Source organism: Anolis carolinensis, unplaced genomic scaffold (genome assembly GCF_035594765.1).
Source record: "Anolis carolinensis isolate JA03-04 unplaced genomic scaffold, rAnoCar3.1.pri scaffold_8, whole genome shotgun sequence".
NCBI classification, from domain to species: domain Eukaryota; kingdom Metazoa; phylum Chordata; class Lepidosauria; order Squamata; family Dactyloidae; genus Anolis; species Anolis carolinensis.
In genome coordinates, this window is record NW_026943819.1 from 30,120,867 (window position 1) to 30,143,702 (window position 22,836).

General features: G+C 40.9%; 1 protein-coding gene across 6 annotated transcripts in view; it reads left to right on the forward strand.

The window, feature by feature from the left end:
- aak1 (AP2 associated kinase 1) overlaps positions 1 to 22,836 on the forward strand; it is an 86,259-nt gene that overhangs the window by 60,664 nt on the left and 2,759 nt on the right. For 4 of the 6 annotated variants that reach the window (XM_062961210.1, XM_062961208.1, XM_062961209.1 and 1 more), the window contains one exon: positions 19,203 to 22,836. This exon is cut by the window's right edge and continues 2,759 nt beyond it. In XM_062961210.1, coding sequence (XP_062817280.1) covers positions 19,203 to 20,158 — 956 coding nt within the window. In that variant the 3' untranslated portion in view covers positions 20,159 to 22,836. Of the gene's footprint in view, positions 1 to 1,842; positions 1,948 to 5,270; positions 8,475 to 19,202 lie in introns of those variants that run through there. The other 2 variants (XM_062961212.1, XM_062961211.1) reach the window with 1 other exon arrangement.

Below are 22,836 nucleotides of genomic sequence, written 5' to 3' on the forward strand. Positions count from 1 at the left end.
AAATAAATAAGATATAATAATATTAATTATATATTTTATATTACATGTAATATTATTAATAATATTACAATATATATAATACACTATGGTAATTTATTGCCAATATTGTGCTATGCTAATAATATAATATTGTATGTAAATTTAATTTGTAAGCCGCTCTGAGTCCCCTTCGGGGTGAGAAGGGTGGGATATAGATGTATTAAATAAATAATTAATAAATAATATAAAAATAAAGTTATTATTATATTATTATTCCATGGAGCAAGGCAGGTAAAAACAGGAAACATAGCAAAACAAAACCATTGGCAAAACTTGGTTAAAGTAATTCAGGAAGCAAACATTAAATCCCAAAGGCCAACTGAAACACCATAAATCTTTGGAAACAGGGAGCGCTGGGAAACGTGAACCTTGGGTTAAGGCAAAGTTGCCTTGACTGAGAAACCATGAATCAATAAAAGCCCTCCTCAAAATCCCCAACCTTGAGAAATGCACTTTTTCCCCTTCTGAGGCAGCTGTCTTATTATTATTTCTTTTCAATTGTAAACAAGCAGACCATCTGAGTTTTCCAGAGATTTCCCTATCTTTACTGTAAAACTGTCTTCGGTTCAAGGTTATCTCCTTGCTGCTAGCTGGACACCCAGCCTCTGAATCACTGCCAGATTGTAACTGCAGAACTCTGTGAAAAGTCATCTGATCCGTCTCATCTACACTTAAATCCGGCTGCTCAGGCCTCTCATTGAGACTTAACTCTGGCCCACATTCCTTAAGTGAAGCATCATTTTCTGCGTGAAAGTCAGCCGCAGGCTGTACAGAAGGAACAGACACAGATTGAACAGGCTGACATACAACAACGACTCACTCTTAAGCATAATGTATGCATGAATCATTAAAACACTCTTTGTATTTTCATAACGCTCCAATTTGCTTAGCCAAATGAAAGCATCAAAGGGAGCCAGGGTTAGTTTTTCGTCTTGAATCCCTGTATTCACAAGGGAGGCGTTGCAGGACTTTGCGTGGATATGTGCATAAGAATATCTGGCCTCTATGGCAGAGTCGAGTGAAGCGTAGCCAGGGCTATGTGTGAGTTTATGGAGGGAAACATCAGGGGATTGTGTTGTTGAAGGCTTTCATGGCCAGAATCATGGGGTTGTTGTGTGTTTTCCGGGCTGTATGGCCATGTTCCAGAAGCATTCTGTCCTCACCATTGCCTTACCACAAGCTACTTTCAATGGGACAATGAATTCTATGAACAGAAAGAGGGAGTGGCCATGGGGAGCCCTCTGAGCCCAGTCATAGCAAATTTCTACATGAAACACTTTGAAAGGCAAGCCCCAGAAACAGCACCAAAAAGCATTGGCCCTGTCGTCCATGAAGTTGCTCGGCTGTGGTGCCCAATGTGGGTGGGTGCCTGGAGCGGGCAGCAATTGCCCATTGCCTCTTCCATCCTTGGCCCTCGGCAGCAGAAAGGAGGTGGCCATCTCCCAGGCTGGTCCTCTGTGCAAATTCCACGGTTGTTTCCACAGACGACCATCTGGAAGCCACTTCTTTCCTCCCGCAAGGAGAGGCACTAACAACCGCCGCACCCCTGGGCCGCTTCTTCTCTCTCCTGCTGCTTCTTTGGCCCCTTTTACGCCTTCATTTATGATTTCGTATTCATATCCTGCTTTCCTCTCCTGCTTCCTTTTGGCTCTTTAACGCCCCCAACCCCCACCTAACATGCCTCCGATGATTTCTAACCGGCTTTTCTCTGTTCTATCTTTTTGCTCCTTTTATTGTTTTCCACTTGGGTTCTCCCTCCCCCCTCCCTCCCTCCTTCCTCCCCTCCTCCCCTCAACGCTGCAGAAGATACTAACCTGATCTCGGGCTTTGATGTCCCGGAGGGCTCTGAGAAAGTGGCCGAAGATGAGTTTGACCCCATCCCTGTGTTGATATCCAAAAATGCACAAGGTAAGCAGGGCAAGGAGGCAGCCGCCTAGCCGTCCGTCCGCCCTCCACCCGCCTTTCGTCCCCAAATCCCAAACCAGAGACGGCGGAGATCTCTGCGCTGCATGCAAGGCTCTCTTTCCTCCCGCTTCCCAAGTTTTGGCAGCACCCACATGATCACCCTTTCTTGGCTTCTCATTTTCTGAGAAGGTGCTGCAAAGAAGCAAGTGTCCCCTAATGTCTTTACGGCAGGATTTAACTAAGAATGTTGCTGCTCCAAGCCCTCCTGAAGGTGCAAACATTAATAATAATAACAATAATAATAATAATAATAATAATAATAATAATACTATCAGGACCTCAAGATTGAACTTCAAAGACTCTGGCAAAAACCAGTGCAGGTGGTCCCAGTGGTGATGGGCACACTGGGTGCTGCAAAGAAGCAGGCATCCCCTAATGTCTTTATGGCAGGATTTAACTGAGAATGTTGCTGCTCCAAGCCCTCCTGGAGGTGCAAACATTATTATTAATAATAATAATAATAATAATAATAATAATAGTAATAATAATAACAATAATACTATCAGGACCTCAAGATTGAACTTCAAAGACTCTGGCAGAAACCAGTGCAGGTGGTCCCGGTGGTGATGGGCACACTGGGTGCCGTGCCAAAAGATCTCAGCCGGCATTTGGAAACAATAGGCATTGACAAAATTACGATCTGCCAACTGCAAAAGGCCACCCTGCTGGGATCTGCATACATCGTCCGAAAATACATCACACAGTCCTAGACACTTGGGAAGTGTTCGACTTGTGATTTTGTGAAATGAAATCCAGCATGTCTGTCTTGTTTGCTGTGTCATAATAAAATAATAATAATAATAATAATAATAATAATAATAATAATAATAATACATCATACAGTCCTAGACACTTGGGAAGTGTTCGACTTGTGATTTTGTGATACGAAATCCAGCATATCTATCTTGTTTGCTGTGTCATAATAAAATAATAATAATAATAATACATCACACAGTCCTAGACACTTGGCAAGTGTTCGACTTGTGATTTTGTGATAGGAAATCCAGCATATCTATCTTGTTTGCTGTGTCATAATAAAATAATAATTTTATTTTTATACCCCGCCCCATCTCCCCGAAGGGACTCGGTGCGGCTCACCAAGCCCAGACATCAAACAATATAAAAACATAGCAATAAAACAAGTCAATCGACAATAAAAACAAATCATAAAAACAAATAAGGTCGCATACAGTACATATAATGATAAAATCTTGGTTTGGCTCCAAAAGGAGCTGGGCCAATAGTGCAAGCTGTGTTAAGCATTCTCTTCTGACATCTTGCCCACATCTGTGGCAGGCGTTCTCGGTTCTTATTTCAGAGGAAGGAATGGGCAATGTTTCCAACAAAATCCATAGGATCCCCATTTAGAGTTGAAGCTACTGAGCACACATTGCATCTTTCAAGATCCCACGTGGATTCGGGACGGTTTTGTTTCCCGTCTCTCCCCAGTATTTTATTTATTGGCTTGTTTGCGGAGCACGTTGTGGTCTTTCCCCCCTTCTATTTAATGCCGTCTTTGTTTTTGAACCCCCTCCTTGCTTCCTTTCTTTCCGTTTGTCTTAAGCAGGGGTCCTCAAACTTTTAAAGCAGAAGGCCGGTCTATAATCCTTCAGACTGTGGAGGGGCCGAATTATTATTTGGGGAAAAAAACCGAACAAATTCCTATGCACACTGCACATGTCTTATGTGTAGTGCAAAACAACAACAACAATGAAAGAACAATACAATATTTAAAAATGAAACAATTGTAGCCAACATAAACCTATCAGGATTTCAATGGGAAGTGTGGGTCTGCTTCTGGCCAATGAGATAGTCAAGTTAATTAGGATTTTTGTTGTTGTGTGCCTTCAAGTCATTTCAGACTTTGGGCGAACCTAAGTCTAAAATTATTTATTTATTCATTTACTACATTTATTTATTACATTTATATCCCGCCCTTCTCACCCCGAAGGAGACTCAGAGCAGCTGTATGTACATACAATATATTATATTATTAGCATAGCACAATATTAGCATTATATATTACTATATTGAACTATACCACTATACTGTAATATTATATGTAATATATATCATATAATTAATATTATTATATGGTGTTATTAGTATTATATTGTATAACATTATATTATTATAAATATTATATGTATACTAGCTGTGCCCGGCCACGCGTTGCTGTGGCAAAGTGGTGGTGGTATTGGTTAAAAATGGTTGTGTAATTTTTATTTGACGTTATTTGCAATTTTTTATTAATTTTATTGGAAGTTATATTTTTATTTATTATATTTTATTATTTTCTTGTATTATTTTTAGTTATTTTCTGTTATTATAGTATTTTATTGTATTAATTTTAGTGTTTTTTATAATTTTTTATTGGGTTGCTAGGAGACCAAGTTGGAGGAGCTTAGCCTTCTAACTGGCAGCAATTGGATAAAAGCAATTATTCCTCTCTCTCTCTAATTAGGACTTTATTTTTCTTTTCTTTTTTTTTTGTATCAACCTAGAGGCGTGGATGATGGGTTGTGTTGTCAAATTTCGAGGTTGGAGGGCCTGTAGTTTTGTTGTTTTGTGAGTCGCCGTGATGCCATCACTCTTTTATATATATAGATATTGAACTATACCACTATACTGTAATATATATCATATAATTAATATTATTATATGGTGTTATTAGTATTATATTGTATAACATTATATTATTATAAATATTATATGTATATATTTTTATTATTATTTATTTTTATTATTTATTTCAATTATTTATACCCCGCCCTTCTCACCCGAGGGGACTCAGGGCGGCTTACAAGTGGCAATTGATGCCTTTACACGGATATACAATAAACTAAAATGATTAAAACAGTTAAAACAATCATAAAATAGTCATAAAATACAATATACAAAGTTTAAAACAATGCAAAGTGCTTATGCCATTCATCCACCAGACGTTATACAAGAGCCGTAATTCAGACCGAGTCGAATATACAAAAATATACAATATATTATATTTTTTAAAATGATATAAAAATATTATATTATAAAACTGAGGGCGGGGGCCAGGTAAATGACCTTGGAGGGCCGCATCCGGCCCCTGGGCCTTAGTTTGGGGACCCCTGGTCTTAAGGAAAAAGCTAACCTACCTATCTTTCCTTCTTTCTTTCTTTCTTTCTTTCTTTCTTTCTTTCTTTCTTTCTTTCTTTCTTTCTTTCTTTCTTTCTTCCCTTCCTTTCTGCTGCCTGAATACTGAACTGTGTCTCTCGCACTTCCAGGTGGTCACTCTAGAAACAGCAGCGGAAGCTCAGAGTCCAGCCTCCCCAACCTCGCCAGGTCCCTCCTGCTCGTGGATCAACTCATAGACCTGTAGCAGAGGTCTTGTGCTTCACGGGAGGAGGAATATACATATATATATATACATAGATAATAGATATATATATATTACTTTATTTTATTTTATTTTTTTTCCTCTGGTTGACTTTCCACCCTTCCTTTCCTTGCCCTCTCCATGGACCAGCCGTTGCGTTTTCTGTGTTTTTTCCGGGTTGTTTGTCCTCTTTTTGGTTCCTTCCCTTTCGGCACCTTCTCCCCGAAAACGGCCATGACCAATCCTTCTCTCGCCATTCTCCTTTGCCAAAAATTATAATTCCTCGCTAGAAAAGGCCGGCGACGAGCAACGTCCCCGCTTGCTTTGCATTAGATGGCTAAACGTATTCTTCCTTTTAATGACCGGATCCAAAAAACAACAACAAAGGATAATGAAAAAAAAATTATCTTGTAAATCGCCTAGAGCATCGTGGATGGAGGGCGATTAATAAGTAATGAAATGATGATGATGATGATGATGAAAATACTTCTCTGGTGCAAAATTGGAGGGGAAAACGGTCCGTATCGAAGGCCGAAACGGGGCTTTAAGACCACCGAACGACAGAGAAAAGGTCTCTGAAAAGCGTTGCTTCCTCTTCCGCTTTGGAATGGACTGTGCTTTGAAATATATATATATATATACATATTATATTAATAATTTAACAAAAGATACCATTCAAGCTCTGGAAACAATCCCATGCAGAAACACATCCCAAGAGAAGCATGGCTCGTGTACCTTTTCGATGTCGGGCGAACTCTTTCGTTTCGAGGGCCGAGCGTCAAACTCCTTGCAAATTGTATGTACATTTTCGGATTCGTTGTGTTCCTTCCTTCTTCCCTCTGAACCAGGTGTGGTTGTTTGGGACCTGTGTGTCTGTTCCTTTTTTTTAATTTTTTCTTTTGCAATATATATATATATATATCTCGTCCAGGTAATCGGAGCCATTTCCCAAACCTTCGCTGTAGACAATTTCGAAACGGGGGGAAGAACGGACTGTCGCTCCCCTTGCGCCTCTTTCGTCGCATGCGCTCCTTTGTCAGCCGGTGGCCAAGTGCTCCCCCCCCCCCCCCAAGAGCTTCGGTGTTTCCCCCGAAACGGGTTTCCGGAACCTCCCATGCGCTCCGTTTTGTCGAAATAATAATACTGGATATATAGTCAACTTGTTTCCCATTGGCTTCTTCTCCTCCTTTTTCTCCGTCTTCTTCTTGGAGTCCAAAGCTTTTCCGACAGGAAGAGCCTCCCGTAGTGGGATAACTTATTCGCTTATGTGGATGTGGATGTAGCTGTGTTAGGATATTTTATTATTTCTGGATTATTTTTTAATTTTCAGTTTTAAAAAAAAAGAAAGGTGCAGTTGTTTATTCTCCAAAGTATGAATGGCTTAAGATTTTAATCGTCGTCTCTCCTAATGAAATCCATAAAGAGCTCCGAGGAGGAGGAGTCTCTCCCTATCTATTGAATATTAGAGTCTTTCTTTCTCTTTTTCCCTTTCGGAAAATTAGCTTGATGTCATGATCTCCAATCTTTGACATCTCCGGTCGGCTGACAAAGAACAGATGCCAGCCATAAAACGGGCCAGCCATAAAATCTCAATTACCCTCTGGTATGTGAGAGCCCCTATATAAATGGGCTAAAGAGAAGGTTCTGGTATTCTGTACAATAAAACTTGTTGGAATCTACCAACGTGTGTCTTGGTGCTTTCTATTGCGCCAAATTGCTATGTGTGTGTGTAAAGAAATCCTTGCAAAGATGTTTGCATAAGATCTCTGCAAAAGAGCTCAGCTTTTTGCAGAGGCAAAGCCATGCCTAAAACAATGTATCTGTTTGCTGGCAGATGGCTGGGATTGTCAGTTGGGAATTTGAGCTTGCTGGGAGAGCACAGAAACAAGACAGGCTCTCTGGCTACGGTCAAGTGGCTGATTAATATGCTATGCTGTATATATATTGAACGCTGATTGATTAGTTATTGATCCTATGCAACTACAAGGACATTGTACGATTGCTGAACTGTTTATTTGACTTCAACTCAATAAGTAAAGTTTCCTTTTGTTCTTTTAATTCCTCTGCCTGGTCTGAGTCTTTTGCACATGGTGTTAACTGCACGCTGCTGATTCCGCTGTACACTCACCTGGTAACACTTTCTTCTGGTGGAAGACTTACCCACAGCACAACTGGGAGAAGAGAACCCGACAATTTGTACAGAATATCAGAACCTTCTCTTTAGCCTATTTATATAGGGGCTCTCACATACCAGAGGGTAATTGAGGTTTTATGGCTGGCCCGTTTTATGGCTGGCATCTGTTCTTTGTCAGCCGACCGGAGATGTCAAAGATTGGAGATCATGACACTTAACCAATTCTGTAAATAGGATTTGATCCGTCCCGTTTGTTTTTAACCGTCTTCATGGTCGGAAATATAATGATAATAATAATTGGAAAATATTGCTTCCGCGTGACGTGTCCATTTTGCGTGCTGCACTTTTTTCCTCCCCTGATGATGATGATGATAAAAATGATAATAGTCATTATGGAAATGATCTTAGCGAAAATTGTGGATAGATTCTTTATATTTTTGGGGGCTTTGAGGGTGGGATTTTGGGGGAGACGTCGGGATTGTTCTTTCTTTCGGAGAGGGGGATATTCCTATCAAGCCCAGGCCGGCAAAGCTTTAGATAGAACGTTATTGTATAGTCAGATTCCGAAGAAGGAAAATATATGGAAAAAAAATGAAATAAAATAAAAAAGAATGGATTTTTTTAAAACAAAGTGCACCATCTGCTGTATATTAAGAACCAAAAAAAGAACATTCCGTGAATTAAAAGTACTTTTACATTTTAAGTTTGAACTTGTTGAAGAGTTCCGGGCCGCAGAAGTGAATGGAGGATGTCGACTGAAATACAATGGGATTGTTTTTTTGTTTTGTTTTGTTTTTGTTGGGGGGAAATATATTTCTCGCTCTTTTCGGAAGCGATTCATGCAAAGATAACCCGCTTGGGGATGGGGGAGAGGAACTGAAACCATTTATCCTGTACCAAGGTTGATGGATTGGACCCAAGCGTCATTGAAATGACATGTAGCAGATTCTTGAATAAACGGCGCAAGACTGAACCGTAGTTGGGAATGAGTAGTATTTGTAGCTCCGTGCGAGAGGGTTAAATACCGTGCCGCCTTGGATTATTATTTATATTATTTTTTATGGGTATCTAGCGTTTCCTGGGTTATTTGAAAAAGTCAATGTTTTAATTGTCGAAAATGCATAAGGTTGTGGGTGAACTACAACTCCCATCATGCCAGGTTTACTCCCAGAAATTCCATCAGTGGTTAAAGTTTGTCATGTTGGGCAAGTTTGCTCTGGATGCATCATGGATGGGTTGAGTGTGCACTCTGGCTATAGGATGAACTACAACTCCCACTCTGGTGAGTCAGTCCCCTCAAATCGCTCCAGTAGGTTGAGTGAGTCCTGGAGGTTCTGTGTCCCAAGTCTGGTCCAGGTCCATCACCAGTGGAGGTCACACTTTCCCTGGTTGTGGGTGAACTACAACTCCCATCATGCCAGGTTTACCGCCAGAAACTCCATCAGTGGTTAAAGTTTGTCATGTTGGGCAAGTTTGCTCTGGATTCATCATGGATGGGTTGAGTGTGCACTCTGGCTATAGCAGGGGTCCCCAGACTAAGGCCCGTGGGCCGGATGCGGCCCTCCAAGGTCATTTACCTGGCCCCCGCCCTCAGTTTTATAATATAATATTTTTATATCAGTTTTAATAATATAATGTTGTATACACATATAATATTGATGGTTATATTATAATGTAATCTATCTATATATATAAAAGAGTGATGGCATCACGGCGACCCACAAAACAACAAAACTACAGGCCCCCCAACCTCGAAATTTGACGACACAACCCATCATCCATGCCTCTAGGTTGATACAACAAAAAGAAAAGAAAAATAAAGTCCTAATTAGAGAGAGAGGAATAATTGCTTTTATCCAATTGCTGCCAGTTAGAAGGCTAAGCTCTGCCCACTTGGTCTCCTAGCAACCCAATAAAAAATAAAAAGAAACACTAAAAAATAATTAAAAACACTAAAAAATTAATACAATAAAATACTATAATAACAGAAAATAACTAAAAATAATACAAGAAAATAATAAAATATAATAAATAAAAAGATAACTTACAATAAAATTAATAAAAAATGCAAATGTCAAATAAAAATTACACAACAATTTTTAACCAATACCACCACCACTTTGCCACAGCAACGCGTGGCCGGGCACAGCTAGTATATATATAAAAGACAAATGGTGTCCTCCCCTGCCACTAAACAACAAAAATACAAGCCCCAGAACCTAGAAATTTGGCAGCACAATCCACCATCCTTGCCCCTACGTTCCGACAACAAAAAGAAAAGAAAAATAAAGTCCTAATTAGAGGGAGAGGAATAATTGTCTTTAGCCAATTGCTGCCAGTTAGAAGACTAAGCTCCACCCACTTGGTCTCCTAGCAACCCACTCAGGCCTCACTCTCTCTTCCACACTGCCTATAAAATACAGATTATCTAATTTGCACTGGATTATATGGCATTGTAGACTCAAGGCCCTTCCAGACAGCTATATAACCTATTTATAATCTTATATTATCTGCTTTGGACTGGGTTATCTGGACTCCACACTGCCATATAATCCACTTCAGTGTGTATTTTATACAGCTGTGTAGAAGGGGCCTCATATAATCCAGTTCTAAGAAGATAATAGAAGATTATAAATATAGTATGTAATAATTACTGTGATAAAATAATACAGAACAAAATCAGGGCAGTAAATAAAGAGTAACACTCTGAAAGCATAAGCCACAGCAGCACGTGGCCGGGCAAAGCTAGTACAATATAATACTAATAATAATGCCATCGTCGTCATCTCACTCGTTCAGTCGTTTTCGACTCTTCGTGACCTCATGGACCAGTCCATATAATAATATTAATTATATATTATATATTACATGTAATATTACTAATAATATTACAATATAGTGGTTAGTTCAATATAGTAATATATAATGCTAATATTGTTCTATGCTAACAATATAATATATTGTATTGTCAGGATCTCCAATCCTTGACATCTCTGTTTGGCTGACATGGAACAGATGCCAGCCATAAAACAGGCCGGCAATAAAACATCAATTACCCTCTGGTATGTGGGAGTCCCTATATATGTGGGACAAAGGAAGGTTCTGGCATTCGGTACAATAAAAACTTGTTGGAATCTACCCGCGTGTGTAGAACCTCACATGTATGTACATATAAATTGTAAGCCGCTCTGAGTCCTCTTTGGGGTGAGAAGGGCAGGATATAAATGTAGTAAATAAATAAGTAATAAATACATAAATTTTTGACTTAGACTCGCCCAAAATCTGAAATGACTTGAAGGCACACAACAACAACAACAATCCTAATTAATTTGACTATCTCGTTGGCCAGAAGCAGGTACACACTTCCCATTGAAATCCTGATCTGTTTGTGTTGGTTAAAATTGTTTTTATTTTTAAATATTGTATTTTTCTTTCATTGTTGTTGTTGTTGTTATTGTTGTTTTTGCACTACAAATAAGACATATGCAGTATGCATAGGAATTTGTTTGTATTTTTTTTTCAAATGATAATTCGGCCCCTCAAAAGTCTGAAGGATTGTTGATCGGCCCTCTGCTTTAAAAGTTTGGGGACCCCTGGGCTATAGGATAAACTACAACTCCCACTCTGGTGAGTCCGTCCCATCAAACCCCTCTGGTAGGTTGAGTTAGTCCTGGAGGTTCTGTGGGCCAAGTTTGGTCCCGGTCCATTATGGTGGAGGTCACAGTTTCCCTGGCTGTGGGTGAACTACGTCTCCCGGAAAGGAAGGCCAGTTTCCCGCAAACCCCTCCAGTCATCAAATTTAGGCATATCAGGTCTGTGTGCCAATTTGGCCCAGATCAGTCTGTGTTTCGGTTCACAGTGCTCTCTGGATGTAAGTGAACTACAACTCCTCTAAATTTTATGTATTTATTTATTTACAGTATTTATATTCTACCCTTCTTTCTCACCCCGAAGGGGACTCAGGGCGGATTACAATGAACACATATATGGCAAACATTCAATGCCAACAGACAAACAACATACAGACTCAGAGGCATTTTTAACATTTTTCCAGCTTCATGATTCCGGCCACAGGGGGAGCTGTTGCTTCACCGTCCAGTAGTGGTTGTACTTCCTCATTCCTGTCCTCGTGTTTTGCTGGCAGTTTTGTGGTGTTGTAACTTAGCCTCCCGCATAAAGCGTCCCTAAATTTCCCTAATTGACAGTTGCAACTGTCTTTCGGGGCTGCATAGGTCAACAGCAAGCCGGGGCTATTAATGGTCGGGGGCTTAATCCGACCCAGGCTTCGAACTCATGACTTCTCGGTCAGTAGTGATTTATAGCAGCTGGTTACTACCCAGCTACGCCACAGCCCGGCCCTTTAAATTCCTCCAAAGACCTCCAGTGTGTTTTGTTGGTTGTGGGGTCTCTGTGTGCCAAGTTAGTTCCAGGTCCACCGTTGGTGGGGTTCAGAGTGCTCATAGATTGCAGGTGAACTATACATCCCAGTCCCTACAACTCTTATAAATCATGATGATTTTTCCCCAAGCCTCTCTCTCCAGTATGTTTAGTTGCTGATCAATTCCTCTCTGTTTGCTGTGTGCCATAGGAAAGGGTTAAGGGAGAGGCAGTGGGCGGGGCTATGCAAATTCCACACCAATGGAGAGAGTCAGAAACACTGGGATGCCTGTTGTGGACAAAAAAACAGAAAATCTAGGATGAAATTGTCTCCAAATGAAAGCCGTCACTTGGGTGATGGGCAGTGTGGTGTTGTCAGGGCTCTTGGGCATGTTCACGGCGCTCGCCATAACCTGCAATGTCATTGGCGCGAGGGCCATTGGTGTCTCTTAAGTAGTGGGAAATATAGCTGTTTGTATAAGTGAGAGCCTGTCTGTGTAAGTGGACACCCCAGCCCAGCCACACATACATTTTTTCACTTTTATTATGTGTATAGCTAACTCAATGCTATGTGATTCTGGGATATGCAGTTTGGTGAGATGTTCTTACTATTACTATATTTATTATATTTATTTATACCCCGCCTTATCCTCCCCGAAGATGACTCAGATACAAAAGCATTAGCATAACCATTTGAAATATACAAATATCCGAACATTAAGACAGGATTAAATATAAACAGTGTTTGAAAAATTTCCAGTTAAAAACCATTAAAATAAATGCAAAGTTTAAAACCACAGCACCTTGGATAAGCAAATATCTTGGATAATAAAGATTAAGGAATAGCCTATTAAACATCAAATTAGGTTATGATTTTACAAATTAAGCACCAAAACAACAAATTTGACAGAAAAAGTAGTTCGATACGCAGTAATGTTGTAATTACTGTATTTACGAATTTAGCACCAAAATATCACGATATATTGAAAACATTGACTACAAAAATGCGTTGGATAATCCAGAATGTTGGATAAGTGAGTGTTGGATAAATGAGACTCTACTGTATTTATGAATTTAGCACTAAAATATCATGATATATTGAAAACATTGATGACAAAAATGCCTTGGATAATCCAGAACCTTGGATAAGCGAGTTTTGGATAAGTGAGACTCTACTGTATTTACAAATTTAGCACCAAAATATCACAATATATTGAACACGTTGACTACAAAAATGCCTTGGATAATCCAGAACCTTGGATAAGCGAGTCTTCGATAAGTGAGACTCTACTGTATTTACGAATTTAGCACCAAAATATCACGATATATTGAAAACATTGACTACAAAAATGCCTTGGATAATCCAGAACCTTGGATAAGCGAGGCTTGGATTAGTGAGACTCTATTGTATTTACGAATTTAGCACCAAAATATCACAATATATTGAACACATTGACTACAAAAATGCCTTGGATAATCCAGAACCTTGGATAAGCGAGTCTTGGATAAGTGAGACTCTACTGTATGTTGAGAATTACGTTCAAAGCTTCCGTTATGATAAGCGTAACTTAATTTAAACTTATCAGACTGTTGTCGTTGTTCCTCTTCATTTGGACGTCTCAGAAGGTCCAGGGTGGGAGCACAAAAAGCGACTCATAGTTAAGAACGGGGCTGAGACAACAGGAAGTCCATTAGGGATTGCTTTTAAAGGAAGAATTCCAAGCAGGCAGCAACAGCAAGGGACAAATGGCAAAGAGGACACTTTTTGCTGTTGCGCATTGGATTTGGCAGCAAATGCTGTTTTTGATTTCAGGGTTTTGGAAATAGAAGTGTGCATTCGATTCAATGGCGCATGAGACTCAAGTCATAACAGTAGCATGACGTGTTGTCGAAGGCTTTCATGGCCAGGATCACAGGGTTGTTGTATGTTTTCCGGGCTGTGTGGCCATGTTCTAGAATTATTCTCTCCTGACGTTTCGCCCACATCTGTGGCAGGCATCCTCAGAGGTTGTGAGTAGCATGACTGACTGCGATCTGTAATAATAATAATAATAATAATAATAATAATAATAATAATAATAATAATAATAATAATATACTTATATTATATATTATACGTATACTAGCGAGACTCTACTGTAATAATAATAATAATAATAATAATAATAATAATAATAATAATAATAATATACTTATATTATATATTATAATTATTCTACTGGGACTCTACTGTAATAATAATAATAATAATAGTAATAATAATAATATACTTATATATTATAATTATTCTACTGGGACTCTACTGTAATAATAATAATAATAATAATAATAATAATATACTTATATTATATATTATACTTCTATGTTTGCTGTGTGGCTGTGAAGGCATTCCTGACTTTTCCCCGTGGGTTTCCATTGTGAGTACAACATCAGCTTGAATCCCATGGAAGCCGTCAGGGCGAATTGGGGTGGTTCACACTCTCTCAGCCTCAGAGGAGGACAATGGCAGGCGTCCTCGAAAGAAACCTGGCCAAGAAAACGCCCCTTAGGGTCTCCATGAATCCTAAATAGCACCAAATCCAGCAGCAACACACACACACACACATATATTGCATTTGCTTATTCCAGGCTGAGTGGAAAGACCTCTCTTATTTTGGGTTGCATACTATGAGTTCTACAGTGTCTCTGCGTTCTCAGTGTAATGTGCCAGCATTGAATTGTTGCTCAATAAACAACTATTTTGATGCTCACCTTTGCAGTATTGTCTTCAATCATAAAAGGGAGTGGGGATTCTTGTCTTGTTATGGGGGCTCGTCCGGGATATGAACCTGGGACTTCTCGCACCCCAAGCGATAATCATATCCCCAGATTATTTTTGCAACTAGTAAAGTGCTGAAATTCAAATCTGCTGTCCGTCTCGTCTCTTGGCTGTGGCCAAACAGACTTGACAGGCAGATTTCCCCAACATTGAAAAGCATAGACATTCAGGTATCTTCTTTTCCCCGTTTCCCAGGTGTTCTTCACATAAAACCTAGACCAATGATGGGCAACCTTTTGCGCTTGGTGTGTCAAAATTCACCAAAAAAAACCTAGCATGACTTGGGTATTGTGTATATATATTGTGTATATATATTGGGTCTATATTGTGAAACATAATTTCACAATATATATACAGTAGAGTCTCACTTATCCAAGCTAAACGGGCCGGCAGAAGCTTGGATAAGTGAATATCTTGGATAATAAGGAGGGATTAAGGACAAGCCTATTAAACATAAAATTACGTTATGATTTTACAAATTAAGCACCAAAACATTTATTTATTTATTTATTTGCTACATTTATATCCCGCCCTTCTCACCCCGAAGGGGACTCAGAGCGGCTTACAAATTAAATTTACATACAATATTATATTATTAGCATAGTACAATAATGGTAATAAATTACTATATTGTACTGTATCAATATATTGTAATATTATTAGTAACATTACATGTAAAATATAATATATATAATTAATATTATATCGTATTATTAGTATTATATCGTATTACAATATAATATTATGAATATTATATGTATATACAATATGTTATAATTGTTTTACAACAAATGTGACAGAAAAAGCAGTTCAGTACGCAATAATGTTATGTTGTAATTACTGTATTTACAAATTTAGCACCAAAATATCACAATATATTGAAAACATTGACTACAAAAATGTCTTGGATAATCCAGAAACTTTGATAAGCGAGGCTTGGATAAGTGAGACTCTACTGTAGTTTAAAGAACAAAAATATATAATTGTAATATATAACAGTATTTAATCAAAAACTATTTACTACCATTATTTCCATGTACAACAATCTATGGGACCTCTTGCAATTTCTACACTGTTTCAATGTAGTCATGAATAATGAATAATAATATAATAGTAATAATATAATAATATATTACAATAATAATAGAATAATAATAGAATGATTTTATATTTATATATACAGTAGAGTCTCACTTATCCAACACTTGCTTATCCAACGTTCTGGATTATCCAACACATTTTTGTAGTCAATGTTTTCAATATATCGTGATATTTTGGTGCTAAATTCGTAAATACAGTAATTACTACATAGCATTACTGCGTATTGAACTACTTTTCCTGCCAAATTTGTTGTATAACATGATGTTTGGGTGCTTAATTTGTAAAATCATAACCTAATTTGATGTTTAATAGGCTTTTCCTTAATCTCTCCTTATTATCCAACATATTGCTCATCCAACGTTCTGCCGGCCCGTTTGTGTTGGATAAGCGAGACTCTACTGTATGTGTGTGTGTGTATGTGTAATGTGCATAATTCCCATGGAGTAAACAACAAAACCACTGGACCAAATCACACCAAATTTGGCCACAAAAGACATTAGTCATCCAATCAATCTGCATGCGGCAGCGTGTCAGCAAAAATGGCTAGGCGTGTCAGTGCTGACACGCGTGTCATCGGTTAGCCATCACTGACCTAGACCCACAATGTGCATTAAGTAATATTTCAGGTCTCACAATTGGGGAACGAGCATTTGCAATGGCTGCAGGGCTTGGGACGGTGTGGGGGACCCTGAGGCGTCGTCGTATTCCCTGAAAAGTAACTTTTCCCCCAAATGAACGTGAGCCTTGGTTTTCCAGCGGCTTAGTCTTCACCTGCCTTTTCTCCTTGTCCCCTTGCTCCCATGAGTCCGTTGCTACGATAAAGCCGCTCCTATCCCTCGGAAGGTAAGCTCTCATGTCGTTGGGTCAGTGTCTGTGTGCTCCATCCAGAATTGCGTTATTTGGTTCTTTCGGCAAAGCAATAGCAAGATAAGATAATTCCGCTTCGTTGTTCTGCAAGAACAGTCAAATTATCTGACCCTCTTTCATTTGCAAGAGCAATTCGGGGTTGACTTAGTTCTCTCTTGTCTCCTGTGCCATAACAACATGCTATACTAATTTTATATACATACTAGCTGTGCCCAGCCACGCGTTGCTGTGGCTAGGACTTAATTTTTCTTTTCTTTTTGTTATATGAACGTAGAGGCGTGGATGAGAGGTTGTGCTGTCAATTTTCGAGGTTGTGGGGCATTTAGTTTAGTAGTTTTGTCCGGTGCCATGATTCCATTACCCGTTTATATATATATATATAATTTATAATAATTTATAAATATATAATATATTGTATATACATATAATATTGATAATATTATTATGGAATACAATATTACACTACTAATAATACAATATATCATTAATTATATATTATATATTAATTACTAATAATATTACCATATAATGATATAGTACAATATAGTAATGTAATGCTCATATTGTGCTATGCTAATAATATATTGTATGTTCATTTGGTTTGTAAGCCGCTCTGAGTCCCCTTCGGGGTGAGAAGAGCGGGATATAAATGTAGTAAGTAAATAATAAATAAATAATCCAGCCCGGGTTGGAGTAAGCTCCTGACCATTAATAGTCTAGCTTGCTGTTGACCTATGCAGCCCAAAAGACAGTTGCATCTGTCAAGTAGGAAATTTAGGTACTGCTTTAGAAGAGCGGCATATAAATGTAGTAAGTAAATAAATAATTGACTTAGTTTGCATGGGTTCGGGGATGGATGTGGCCAAGACGGCATCACCCGATCCCTCATATTGCAACCATAAACAGAACTTTGGTCTTCCAACCATCTTGGGCTACAACTACCAGAATCCTTGGCCAGCTGGGGCCACTATAAATAGGGAATGGCATCGATTATTTTGCTTTGGAGCAAGTCAGGAAGCCAATGTAGTCGATCCGTTAGCCATGAGTTTTTAATGAGAGAGAGCATGGGTAACAGGAAACATGGGTAGGAACCAAGCTCCCATCATCCCAAGCCAACACCGCTTGGGAGTTGTAGTCCATGTGTTCCAAGCTCCCAACACTGGCCTATGGCAGCTTCCAAGAAAGATGTGCTTCTGCCATTCTGGGAAAGGCCCGGGCTGTGGCGCAGGCTGGTGAGTAGCCAGCCAGCTGCAGCCAGCTGCAACAAATTACTCTGAACAAGAGGTCATGAGTTCGAGGCCAGCTCGGAGCCTATGTTTGTCTTGTCTTTGTTCTGTGTTAAAGGCGTTGAATGTTTGCCTTATATGTGTAATGTGATCCGCCCTGAGTCCCCTTCGGGGTGAGAAAGAAGGGCGGAATAGAAATACTGTAAGTAAATAAATAAAGGCCAGGAAGATGAGGAAAACAGTCCAAAACATTAAGAGAGAGCATTTGGGCATAGACTTCGTGGCTAAAAGGCATATTCTGCTCTGGAAGATGAATTTGGAGATGGGGAGGCATTTCTCTCTCCGTCTTGCATTCACTCCATTGGATCCCGAGGCCGTCTTTCCAGCGGAAAGTGTCAGTGCCTTTTTCAAAATTTGCTCCCAAACTCTCTGGCTGAATCCAGAAGGACTTGAGCCTGCGCTTTTTCATTTCAAATCGAGAGAGACATTGGGTTGTTGTATGTCTTTCGGGCTGATAGACATTCCTGACGCCATCATCTCCCATCCATCACTTCTCAGAAGTTTGAGTGAGGGTTGAGTGTCTGTGGCATTTGTAACATCTCGTCTCTTTCTAACGTTCATTTTTGTGGAGTCCTGACATGTGGGGCGGTGTTGCGTTGTGTCCCGAGTCTGTGTGCTGTGAATACCTGGCTTCATTGCTGCATAATTTTTGTAATTTTATTTCACATGTTATGTTTTAATTTTACTTGTTTTTATTAATTTATCAATCCAAATGTACAAGCTCACATTTTCCTCATTCTACAATATCTCAAACACATCGCATTGCATACAATCCGACAACAACAACAACAACAAAACATCAAGACCATCCCCAAGCATATTTCCCATCAGTCTTTTAACTTTTCCATTACAACTTCACTATACATCTCTCCACTACACACCCTTCCTCTACCTATACATGTTTTATTTTCAATATTATTATTATTAATTTATAATTCAAAATGTATAAGTATACATTCTTTCCTCATTTTACAGTACCCCAGACATATCACATTGTATGCAATCCAACAATAAAGAAAAATCAGAATCAAAACCTCTTTATGCATATTTCTTAAAAGTTATAGACTTTTCCATTACAACTTTACTACATCTCTCTCTACTACACCTTTTTATCTACTTACATGTTATGTTTTCATTTTAAACCGGATTCCTCCCTCCATGTGTGCTGGTGGTTTTGAGTCCAAACGTCAATCACTCACCCGTGGAGGAGGAGAGTCTGGAAAGTGCTGACCGCCGCTCTCTGTTTGTGTTTTGCAGGCGCCCACCCCGCGGAGCCCACCGTCTACTTTGTGGTCAATGCCGAGCAGAGCCGAGGCGGGACTCCTTTCCTGCTGAACCGGCGGCAAGTGGAGATCCCGGGCGGCGGAGGCCAGACGCCGGATTCGGTGGCAAAGGATGGCTCCGTCCACAGCAGCGAAGAGGAAGCGATGGAGGATGAGGGAGACCTGCTGGATTGCAGCGGATCCCGGCCTCTGCTGATGGAGTCCGAGGAGGAGGAGGAGCCCTGCAAGGCCAGCCAAGAAAGCACTGGGGTCTCCGGGGACACCTTGAAACCACTTGCGGGATCCGCAGAGACGGACGTCTTTGCCACCGCACCGTTCCGAACCTCCAAACCGGTCCCGGAGGACATCTTCGCCAAAGCGCCGTTTGCCTCCAAGAACCCCGTTTCGGCCAAGCCGTCGGACGAAGGCGACGTCTTCCTCCGGGCCCCGTTCAGCAAGAAGAAGAGCCAGGAGGAGCTGCCGAAGGAGCTGGCCAAGGAGGCGTCTCCGTCTGCACCGGGAACCGGTCCGTATGGTTTCAGCCCGGCGTTGCCGACCCCGGAAGCGCCCCCCCCGAATTGCCTCCTCTGGCACACTCCGTACCCGCCGGCCTTGTTCTCCCAGCCGCACAGTGTGGACGCAGCCCCGGCTCAAGAGGCGGCTGGGGACCCGTCCAGCGTCGACAACGACCTCCTGCGCGGCCTCTTGGGCCCGACAGCCGCCCGTCCCGTCCGCCCACAGGCGTTGGCCAAATACTCCCGGCATTACAAGCCGGAGGCCCTCGCCCAGCCCATCGCGGCCTACAAAGTGGTGTCTCAGACCAACCGGCAGGCCATTGCCGGCTCCGTGTCCGTGGCCGCCTCCCTTTCCTCCAGGACTACGGAGCTGCCCGGCTCCGACCCATTTGCCTCCGCACCCTTTCCCTCCAAACTGGGGAAGCAGAAGCCCTGAAGCGTCTCTCCCCCAAAGACATAGGGATGCGGGTTCATTATTTTGGATAGGCTGCCTTACCAAGCCTATGATGACAATACACTCCATATAGAGAGAGAGATAGGCTTGAAGATCCAATTGCTGTGACGCTCGGCTCAATCCTATGAAGCCACTGGTTTTGGACCATTGCATGTTCTCCTTCCTCCTGTCTTCCATTTCTGCCCCAACATTTAAGCAACGATTTAAGCCAGTAACCAGAAGGGCAAGATCCTGGATAGAACTATTTCCCTCTTTATATTAGTATCCGTTATGATTGATAAAGGGCCGAAGAACGTGGCACCCAAGGGAGAAGCTTTGAAGAAAACGACGCAAACGGTTCCTGGACGATGCTAGCGCATCAAACTGGCCGCTGGAAACAAAAGTTTTGTTCTGCAATGTGTGTGTACACTTATATATATATATTAACATACCCAGCGTCACATTCTAGATGGTTTTGGTATTACAGCACTTCCAACTGGGCTGGAGTCTTCGGGAAAGTAAAGGAGAAGGTTTGGGATTGGGCTTCGTTGCCCCACGAAGAGATTCTCGGCACATTCCTTCACGAAAACGTCAAGAATTTGGCACACTCACCTGTCCTTTCCTTTCCATCTGGACACAAGTGTTTGCTCTCATTTTTACAACAGCGGCCTGGAAATTGCAGGCAAGGCCAGGTGCAGTTGCCCCACCTCCTTGAGATTAAATTATGCATGTACACATATGGTAAATAACAAAAACCATACCTTTTCTTGCTCATTCTGATTGGCATCTTGCCTGGTCTTCCAAGTGAAGGCAGTCACGGCCTCAAGAGTCATGTCTCCGTTCCTTCTCTGTTGACTCAGGATCCCAGACGAGCCCCCAGGCAAATTTGCAGCACTGCCACCATTGCTTTCCCGGAACATTTGCACTGTAAACTGCCCACATTTTTCGTTTCTACCTTGCATTATCTGGAGGAACGTGCTCTAGATCACCAGGGATGGCATGATCTTATTTCAAACACCGCCTTCTACCTTGCAGCATGACCGTTGGGTCTCTTGCAAAAGGACAATCTCTGAATCGCTTTTATTGCACCAACAATCCAAGAAGCTGGCATAGGACGGGATACGTTTGCAGGAAAACGGAGCGGTGCATTTAGTCGCCTTGTGCCTTGTTTTGCGCTGCAACGTGGCCGGATCCAGGCCTTGCAAAGGAGCCTGCAATTCCCAAACGTGGATGTTATACCTCAACCTCTTGCAGGTCCAAAAGGAAGGACAGATCTGCTTTCTGGAGCCCGGTCCACCCATGAATGGCCTCTACCTTTATCCCCAACTAGACCCACTGCATTGATTGATTGTGCTTTAGTGGGTCATTTGGAATAGGGAGAAACCCTCCCATTTCCATGGTAGGAAGCAACAGCCTTTCAATCCCTTTCAATGACTTTGACGTTGGATAATAACTTTTTGCTGGATCACATCTCCTGCCTCTTGCTGGGAGAATATCGATTATTTCTCTGCAAACATGCATCTGTAACCCATTCTTGTCTGCATCGCTGTGTCGAGCGTTTAGCCATGCTCGTAACAAACAAATCCGGAGTCAGTTTTTTCCTCTGTCCCTTACGGACCTCATTGATGAACAATGTCGACCGTTTAGCCATGCTCGTAACAAACAAATCCGGAGTCAGTTTTTTCCTCTGTCCCTTACGGACCTCATTGATGAACAATGTTGACCGTTTAGCCATGCTCGTAACAAACAAATCCGGAGTCAGTTTTTTCCTCTGTCCCTTACGGACCTCATTGATGAACAATGTCGACCGTTTAGCCATGCTCGTAACAAACAAATCCGGAGTCAGTTTTTTCCTCTGTCCCTTACGGACCTCATTGATGAACAATGTCGACTGTTTAGCCATGCTCGTAACAAACAAATCCGGAGTCAGTTTCTTCCTCTGTCACTGATGAACAATTGTTTAAGCTAAGAACGCAATGAGAGGTTGTCGAGCCTATTTAAAACAAAACAAAAAAGCCATACATTTTGGACATTTTCATGACTTGCAGACCTGGATTCAAATGGGATCAAGGTGATGTTTGGAAAGCATTTTCCCCAAAGGATGCATCTCTTTATGTGTCTCCGTTGCAGGAAGAGAAATACGGAAACGGTGGGACCTTTTCCTCCAGGAATCAGCACTTTACGAGACGGAGGCGCCTTGGCTCTGTGTTTTCTCCCCTCTCTCGGGAAAAGTGCCTCTGAGCATGTGCAGAAAGCCCTCCTGTTTGCGTTGCCGGAGCCCATCTCTTTTGGTTCCGGATCTTCAAAAGTATTGCTGTTTTTTGATTTTGCAAAAAGACAGAACCGTAATCGCCGTCGTCGGTGCAGCAAACCCATTTCTACCTCCTTGCAAAAAAAAAAAGGAAATGCTGGAATCTGTGATTTTTTTCCACCCATTTGTTTGATAATTGAACGACTACAGAAGACGAGAGGAAAAGCTGTCATTCGTCCATCCCTTTTCGTCGTCTTTCATTCTGTATTATTATTATTATTATTATTTGGAGACAAAAACGACTTGCTGGAAGAAGCTAACGGGAGACGTTTTATTTTTTGTTCTTTTCGCCATTGCAATGTTTTCGGGACCCGAAGTTTAGAAACGGCAATGCCTCCGTTATAAGGAACCCGGAAGCCGTCTTTTTCCG